Source organism: Triticum aestivum, chromosome 5B, assembly GCF_018294505.1.
Source record: "Triticum aestivum cultivar Chinese Spring chromosome 5B, IWGSC CS RefSeq v2.1, whole genome shotgun sequence".
NCBI lineage: Eukaryota > Viridiplantae > Streptophyta > Magnoliopsida > Poales > Poaceae > Triticum > Triticum aestivum.
Window position 1 is genome coordinate 525,993,990 of NC_057807.1, and position 9,649 is coordinate 526,003,638.

General features: G+C 44.8%; 1 protein-coding gene across 1 annotated transcript; it reads right to left on the reverse strand.

Moving 5' to 3' along the window:
- Positions 1 to 7,113: 7,113 nt before the first annotated feature.
- Positions 7,114 to 9,376, reverse strand: LOC123114957 (uncharacterized). The gene is made up of 2 exons (XM_044536304.1): positions 9,343 to 9,376; positions 7,114 to 7,721 (listed from the first exon to the last, which is right to left on the reverse strand). Exons 1-2 carry the CDS (start codon positions 9,359 to 9,361, stop codon positions 7,114 to 7,116), a joined length of 627 nt encoding a protein of 208 aa, XP_044392239.1. The 5' UTR covers positions 9,362 to 9,376.
- Positions 9,377 to 9,649: the final 273 nt, after the last annotated feature.

Genomic DNA, 9,649 nt, shown 5'->3' on the forward strand with positions numbered 1-9,649 from the left:
TGTAATCCCACAAAGTCTAGCTTGTGCAGTAGTGAATGGCTTCTTGGGATGAAGCTGCTGAGCTGAGGTGAAGACAATCACCGGCCGAGAGATGTACTTATATGCTACCTGGAGCGGCTGGATGAGGCCCACAGGTCTGAAGGGTCTTGTTCTTCCTTCAATAATCACTTTTAGTTCACTCTCTGTTTGAAAGCTGCCGCGATTTGTTTAATGCTGGATTAGTATCTCAACTAAGACAGGCCGAGCAGCATGAAGAGATGGATGCCAGTCACTTTCAGTTCACACTTAGAATATTCACACACGGCAGTAAAAACATTCTTAAACTGTAGTACAGCAACACTTGCCTTGTAGATTTAGTTTTGATTTTCTGTTTCATCTTTTTGATAAACGAAAAAGACATGCAATTCCAGTACACGGCAATAACCGACCGAAACTATAAATGCAACTCTTTATTGAGCACCTTTAGCTTTATTAACAGCAATGAATATATATGTTTTTGTTGTCAGTGAATATTTATGTTCTTTTGACACCTGAAACGAAAATTTTCCGATTCATGTGATAATTATACGCAGTTTCCTGATTAGTCTAGGTTTTGGGCATTGCATAATGAACAGTAATCTGTACTTAATTAGCATAACCTTCAATGTCCATGCGTGTGTGTGTGAGAGAGAGAGAGGGATAAGAGTCCTACTGACTGATTACCCAGAGACAGTGATAGCCTTACCAGTGTAATTTCCTTGCACTTTTTTTAATGAAGTAGCGTGAGTGACTCTGCTGATGAGTGTTGGAACAGAAGGTTCTTCTTATTCTAAGGGCAGTTTTGTAGACTAAATAAATTTTAGTACTCCCTCCGTCCGGAAGTACTCGTCGAAGGAATGGATGTATCTAGATGTATTTTAATTCTAGATACATTCATTTTTCAGCATTTCTCCGACAAGTATTTCCGGACGGAGGGAGTAATCGCTTGAGTTGCCACGGTGGAAAGCCGGTCCAATTTGCTCCAACAGCGAGTCAGCTTTTTTTGCTGGTCACTCCACACGGCACAGTTGTTTCTTGCCCCGTTGCACACTCCAGAAAGTAATGATGATCTGTCTATTCTGTTCTCAGCATCCACATGACGAACTGGAGAAGGGCCATCTTTGACGACGTCAGATCCGCGGGTGTGTGGGTGCGATGGTCGGTAGGCGACGATTGTTCCGGTGCCGCCTAGCTAGCTCTTGCAAACCCGGGTCATCCTTGTTGGTGTGGAACAGAGTTTTTTGCTTCTTCTTCTATCGATGTATTGAGATCGCAAGACCTTCTCGTTTCCTCGAAAAAGAAAGAAGAGAAAACACCTTATCTGCTGTCAGAGCACCATGTTTTCTACATGCACATGAAACAGCGGATACCATCAGCAAACTCAAACAAACTTGACGCCAAGTTTTCGCAGCTGGCAAACTGGAAGGATTATGATCAAGGTCCGTTTGTTATTGTTCTTGACAGATTGTTCAATTTTTGTCGAAAACTCATACATTGTCTTGTTTTTCGAAGATGAGAAGCACTGCGCACAAGCAAGTGGCCGTGAGCATGATTAGTCAATCGTCTCACTCTGCAACTACTAAGCAAACACTTGGATCTTCAGAGTGCACCGGCTGAACAGAGGTAGTCGATTTTCCCACATTCGCAGCGCATTCATCAGCAACCTGGTAGCAAGTACCCAGGGTTCGAAAAGGCGGTCACAAATTCCCTTAAATTTAACCAACAAGAACTGTGCATGCAGCATTCATCCCAGACACCAAAGACTAATGGAAAGTTAACGAGAGACAGCATAACTAACTAGTATCAGTTCCAACAGCATTAAGAAGTCTCAGACACTTTAAACAGATTCTGGCCCAAGTTACTACGAAAACAAGCAAAACAGCAGCTAGTTTAGTGCTGAACTGAAAGCAATAAATTGCCTTGAGATAGCAGCACCACCAAAGCTCCCTGCCACTGCGGCCATCAACAGTCTGTATCAAGGAAAATTTGACAAATGTCAGCCTCCATTGCAGCATATTTACAACATCCTACATGCCCAAGCCCAAAAGAATCAAAAAAATTGCCCTCACCATTTAATCCGCACGGAGGAACGCGACGGAGCATCCGAAATCCGAAGACCCCTAGCATTTCTTGCTGCCACCTATTGTCCATACAGAAGAAGATTAGATTTGTATACAGTGGCATCATCACTAGGCAAAAATCCAGACGTGCTATAGTGAGATGAACTCTTTGAGTTTGTCAGGGAGGGACAGACCTAGTGATGCGGCGTTCAGGAACGCCTCGTCTTCAGGGAACAGCTGCAGATTCTTGGACTTCAGCAGGTACTTGACAGCATCGTCCTGGAAGTCCACCAGGCTGCCGACCTTCACGAGTTCAGCAAGCGAAGGGATGCGGTCCGGCGTCTCGAAGAGCAGTCCTCGGGCTACCTCGTCAGCAAAGTTCGTCGCAAACTCGATCTTCTCTTTGTAACCAGCTGCTGCACCAGCACCATCGCCTCGCTGCACATACAGCTTCGAGTTCTCCCTCTCCCACCTGATCATCCGGCTGGCCTCCACGTCCACAGCCTCTCCAGAGGACAGCTTCACGCGGTACCCCACCGTGATCGGCTTCGTGGTCTCCAGGACGCTCACATTCAGCAGGCGAGAGACCATGGTGTGCCGCTCTTTGGAAGCAATGTCAAGAGCTGGATCAGCAAGGAAAGCAAGGACTATCTGGACCAGACCGGCACTGATCACCTCACGCTGGTCAGCAACCGTGTTGCAACCGCCATCCTGGCCCAAGGTGACAAAAGAATCGCTCTTCTCGGCGGCTTTGGATACTGCTGTTGGATTAATTATGCATCTATGAGATGCCATTAGCAGAATCTAATTGCACCTAGATCACCTCGCAACATGAACAGAGAAGGGTTTAGGGTTTCTTTACATGTCACGGGAGTGGACATGATCGCCTGCTCGGTGCAGGCGTGATGCAGGGGTGATGTAGTCGAAGTAGATGTTCTCCTCGACGTCCTGATTCCTTCAGGACGCCACCGGGACTGGCCGGGGACGACGGCGGCGGCTGGCTTTGGTCTTCCCGTCGCTGCAGCGCCCCCCCTGATCGGATGGGGTGAGAGAATATCGGGAGGGGAGTGAAACCGTACGTGAATTGTGATCGCGCAGGTGGCCAGCTCTCTCCTGTATCCTTTTATATGGCGCTGGCGACAGGGGACCCAAAACCTGAGTTGGTTTTTGGGCGCCCCCGATCAGGGCGCATTAGTTCTGATCGAGGCTCACGTACGTTGGTACGTGGACCCTTCACTTATCGTTATCCCTTCTTTCCCTTTTTTTTCGGTTAGACTAATAGATCTAATCTGGCTTGTTTGAGCCGTCAGATCAAAACCAACATTCTCCCCCTTGATCGTTAGGCTTAACTTCATTCGCTCATTCTACATAGGAATGATGTACCAAAGTGAGGTGTTACAACAGCTCAAAACGCCATAGAACCTCAACACTTATAGTACACCCGCCTATTTCGAAATGGAAAACATTTTACTAATTGGGGAGTGGTTTATTTTAATGGTCCTCTTATTCCAGAATCATCAGGCCTCCAGTAGTCCCATGCCGGCAACATGCTCACGAAAGATACTGGGTGGTAAGCCTTTTGTTAGCGGATCCGCAAGCATATGCTTCGTTCTTATATGTTTAACATCAACTGTTTGATCCTGGATTCTATCTTTCACAACACGATACTTTATGTCAATGTGTCTGGCAGCATTACTTGACCTGTTGTTACTCGTATAGAAAACTGCTGGTTCATTATCGCAGTACAATAAAATTGGTTTAGATATGCTGTCAACCACTTTAAGTCCGGGTATAAAATTCTTTAGCCATACAGCCTGCCCGGTGGCCTCATAATATGCTACAAATTCTGCTTGCATCGTAGATCCAGCAGTTAACGTTTGTTTGCAGCTTTTCCACGATATAGCTCCTCCCGCGAGTGTGAATATATAACCTGACGTGGATCTCATACTATCCACACACCCGGCAAAATCAGAGTCTGAATAACCAACAATTTCTAGGTTATCAGTTCTTTTATATGTAAGCATGAAGTCCTTAGTTCCTTGCATATAACGCAAGACTTTCTTTGCGGCCTTCCAGTGGTCCGGTCCTGGATTTGATTGGTATCTGCCAAGCACCCCGGTTACAAAACATAAGTCTGGGCGTGTACACACTTGAGCATACATGATGCTTCCAACAGCTGAAGCATAAGGAACCGACTTCATCTGATCAGTTTCACATTGGTTCCTCGGACATTGAAATGTCCCAAACTTATCGCCCTTAACTATAGGAGCAGGTGAGGGTGAGCACTTATGCATATTGAATTTTTTCAGTACTCTCTCAAAGTATGCCTTTTGAGATAGTCCTAACGTTCCTCTGGACCTATCTCGATGAATCTCGATGCCGAAGACATACGAGGCTTCACCAAGATCTTTCATATCAAAACTGGATGACAGAAAATTCTTGGTCTCATGCAGCATATCCTTATCGCTACATGCCAACAATATGTCATCAACGTATAGGACTAAAAATGTGAACCTACTGCCTTTAAACTTAACGTATATGCAGTTGTCCACAACATTTTCGGTGAAACCAAAAGTTTTGATAATTTTATCAAACTTGAGGTACCACTCTCTTGAAGCTTGCTTCAAGCCATAAATTGATTTCTTTAGACGACATGCTAAATGTTCCTTTCCTTCCACAACAAAGCCTTCTGGCTGAGCCATGTAGACATCTTCTTTTAAGTCACCATTTAGAAATGCCGTTTTAACATCTATTTGGTGTAGTTCCAGGTCATAATGAGCTACTAATGCCATTATGATTCTGAAAGAATCCTTGGTTGACACAGGGGAGAAGGTTTGCTTATAATCAATGCCTTCTCTCTGTGTATACCCTTTTGCCACTAGCCTTGCCTTGAACCGTTCGACATTCCCTTTGGAATCATACTTGGTTTTGTAGACCCACTTGCAGCCTACTTTCTTAGCTCCATCGGGAACTTCTACTAAGTCCCATACGTCGTTTGAGCCCATAGATTTCAACTCGTCTTCCATGGCAACCAACCATTTGGACGAATTTTCGCTTTTAATGGCTTCCTTATATGAGGTTGGATCCTCCACCTTTCCCATATCATTCATGTCCTCCATCAAAAAAGTGATATAATCATCTGATATGGCTTTCTTCCTCTCACACCGTGGTCTACCCATGGGCGGAGGTGGTGGTGGAACATCATCATTTTCATTATTTTCTCGGAGATCCTCATTTGTGTTTGGATTCTCATTATTAGTTTCTGGATCACCATTTGACTGAGAGACTGAACCGTGAGATTCAGGATCATCAGATGTCACATTTCTTCGTATTGGAAAAACAATCTCTTGGATAGTCGGGGATGGTACACAAACCCACTTCTCCTCAAGATTGATCTCCCTTAAATTTGTGACCTCATTATCCTCAAAAAATACCGCTTGTCTAGTCTCCACAAACTTGGTGGTGTGTCTTGGACAATAAAAACGATATCCCTTTCCCCTATGAGGGTATCCAACGAAGAAACAGCTAACTGTTTTTTGATCCAGTTTCTTAAGTTGTGGATTGAAAACTTTAGCTTCAGCAGGGCAACCCCACACCCGTAAGTAATTCAAGCTCGGTTTCTTTCCCGCCCACATCTCGTAAGGTGTGTTCGGTGCTGATTTAGTTGGAGCAAGATTTAGTATGTGTGCAGCTGTCTTTAATGCCTCTATCCAAAGGCTTACGGTAAACTAGAGTGACTAAGCATGCTTCGCACCATATCCATAAGGGTGCGGTTGCGGCGCTCGGCCACACCATTTTGTTGTGGTTCACCAGGCATTGAGTACTGAGCAATGATTCCATTTTCAGATAAGAACTTGGCAAAAGGTCCAGGAATCTGCCCATAAGGAGCATGCCTACCATAATACTCTCCCCCGCGATCAGACCGTACAACTTTGATTTTTGCGTTCAGTTGATTTTCAACCTCCGCTTTATAGACTTTGAATTTCTCCAAAGCTTCCGATCGGTCACGTATGGGATAAATATACCCATAACGGGAAAAGTCATCTGTGAATGTAATGAACGAATCAAAACCATCTACAGACTTAACATTAAGGGGTCCACATATGTCGGTGTGAATTAATTCTAAAACCCTTGTGGCTCTAACTGCTCCTTTCTTAATTGTTTTTGCAAATTTTCCTTTAATGCAGTCGACACATTTGTCTGCATCTGAGAAGTCTCATGGGAGGAGTATTTCATTTTTAACTAAGCGTTCCATTCTCCCCCTCGAAATGTGGCCCAAATGACAATGCCACAATTTCGAAGAATTACTTACTCCTTTCCATTTCTTCTCAACATTAATTTCATCACTCACATGCATAACTGAATCATTATGAAGAGATAACATGTATAGTTGGCCTCGTCTAACACCGATGCCTACATTCTTATTACATTTGATCAAAGCAAATTGTTTCTTGCCAAAATGGCACTCATACATATCATCATCTAAACGAGAAACTGAAATCAAATTCCTACTTAAGGTAGGCACATAAATAACATTATTCAATCTAAGAGTGTGGCCAGTGTGTAGCTCCAACGTGAGAGATCCCACAGCTTCAACATCGGCCTCAACTCCGTTCGCAACCTTAAGCTTTCTTGTTCCTCCTCTTATGGTTTGGATCGTATCGAATCCCTGCATAGAGTTAGCAACATGAGTGGTTGCCCCTGAATCAATCCACCATGACTTTATTGAAAAATCAACATAAAGTGATTCGTCTACAAAAGTAATTTCATCAATACCTCTTTTGTTCATCCATTTTAGAAAGCTTGGGCAGTCCCTTTGATAGTGTCCCTCTTCTTTGCAGAAGTTACAAGCATTCTCTCCAGCAGTGGAGCTGCTAGGAGCAGAAGAAGAACCACCGGCTTCTTTACCCTTGAATGCCTTAGGGTTGAATGGCTTAGTGCCTTCTTTCTTGACTTGCCTTTTCTGAGGCTTAGGGAAACCTTGTCCGTCATGCTTTCTCTTGTTAGAGCCAACATGAAAGACATGGTCTTTCTTCTACCTCATGATCCTTTGTTCCTCCTGGACGATCCTTGCGGTCATCTCAGAGAGTGGCCATTTTTCCTTTAGAGAGTTATAGTTGACCTTAAATTGTTCAAACTCTTCAGGAAGAGACTCAAGAATAATTATGACAAGAAGGGCTTCACTTAAAGAACACTCCAAAGCCTTAAGCTTGGTGAAAGCATTTACCACCCTCAATATGTGCTGCCTAACATTTCCGTTAATAGTGTATTTCTGAAGAAGTTTAGCAAAAAGCTCATGAGCATACACTTTGTCGGAGCCTTTAAATTGCTCCTCCATTTCAGTGAGGAAATCTTTAGCAGTATCTTTCTTAGGGAGTGCTTCAGAAATGTCCGGCGATATTGTCGCTTTCATGATGAGAAGCGCAATATGGTTGGACTTATTCCACTTTTCCATCTTAACATCATACTCCTTCTTGAGTTCTGCATACCCTGTGACACCTGCCACAGGTGCCACAGGTTTTTCTTCCCTCAAGGCATAGTCAAATTCATTACAACCCAAACATAATTCGACTTGGGACTTCCAACGAGGGAAGTTACTCCCCGTAAGTGGTTCGATCGTGTCGGACCGGAATGGAGCGGAAGCTGAAATCATCATAAAAGTTCATAAGTAAACTTGCATGATTATAAATTTACGTTGGTAAATAAACAAACATGCCAAGTATTTAATTTCAACTCCATGTCAAAACACCGTTGGGCAGAAAAAACATGGATTTAAAATATCATAGGGGATGACTCATAATAATAAAACAACGTTGGTCCGAATTAAAATTAGAGTCATTTCATTCTTAATTTAAACATCAACATAAAAGAAAATATCATTATTTTTTATGTCTAAAAATTCATCATGCAAAACACATAATAAATCCTGAATAAAAAATCTCGTTGGTTCAATTTACCCAGAATAATAATGTGTTCATTTTATTTTTAGGCATTTTCTGTTTTAAACAGTGCAAAACATGAAAGATATTAACTTACAGTGCACTGGAAAACACAGAAAAATGCGACGGCCCAAAATACCCACAGTTATTCAATAGCCCAACCGAGCAGCGAAAAACCGTAATAAAAAAAACGCACTGGGCTAAGGCAACCCAGGCTGAAGCCCATGGCCGAAAATGGCCCATTAATGCCCGCCGGCCCGAGTCGGCACTCCGCGTCGCTGTGAGCCGTCCGATCGAATTGGACGGCCGGCGCGGCTTGCGGCCGGAACAAAAATGCCGACCGGCCTAACCCTAGTCTCACTTTCTCCCCTGACCCCCCGCGTTTAGCGCTATAGAGAGCGGCGGCGACATTCAACGGCGGCTCGAGGCGCGCCGGCCATGGCGGCGCGGCGGCTGCGCTCGCCGGAGGAGCGTGCAGCAGGATGAATCCCGCGCGCTCCCCCGTCGAACGTGGCCCCGGCGTCCGTGCTTCATGGCGCATCAAGGGAGGAGGGACGCCGGCCACCGCGACATGAGGGGCGACGGCGACGAGCTCGTCCATTCGAGTAGCGGCGGTGGCGGCTAGTAGACGTTCCGCGCGTCGCTCCGGTGGGAGGCGACGGCGTCGCGGCGTCTCCGCCCTCGCACTACGGTGGATGCAGTGCGGGCCCCGAAGGGAAAGGCGGCTACGCGGCGCATTAGGTGAGGATTCTCCTCATTCTTCTCCAATTCGTGTACATAGTGCGTGATTTGTGGTGAAAACACTCCTAATTTCAGAATTAGGGTTCTTTCGAATTGGGGAAAAATTCTAGGGTTCTTGAACATGGGAGGGTTTGCTACTGTTGATCCCTCTGCCTTCTAATTTGTTTATCAAAAACCGGAATCAGTATGTAAACATGATTGATTCTAATTAACCGTGACATAACCATGAGCATTAATCTTTAACAGGGGTTAATTAAAAGGAACTGACATTAACAGTAATGATCCGAAGCAAAATTAGTGTATCACATAATTATTTGCAGATGGCAATTGGCATGAACGTCAAACAGTAGCATGAGCATCAGGCTAAAACTTTAAATCTTGATCATAAAAAAAATCCTAATCCTGACTTGATCTAAACTTGATGTTGATCTACAGATCAATAATATGGGGACCTAATGCAATCAGAATTGGCGACTGATACCATTGTTGGATTAATTATGCATCTATGAGATGCCATTAGCAGAATCTAATTGCACCTAGATCACCTCGCAACATGAACAGAGAAGGGTTTAGGGTTTCTTTACATGTCACGGGAGTGGACATGATCGCCTGCTCGGTGCAGGCATGATGCAGGGGTGATGTAGTCGAAGTAGATGTTCTCCTCGACGTCCTGATTCCTTCAGGTCGCCACCGGGACTGGCCGGGGACGGCGGCGGCGGCTGGCTTTGGTCTTCCCGTCGCTGCAGCGCTCCCCCTGATCGGATGGGGTGAGAGAATATCGGGAGGGGAGTGAAACCGTACGTGAATTGTGATCGCGCAGGTGGCCAGCTCTCTCCTGTATCCTTTTATATGGCGCTGGCGACAGGGGACCCAAAACCTGAGTTGATTTTT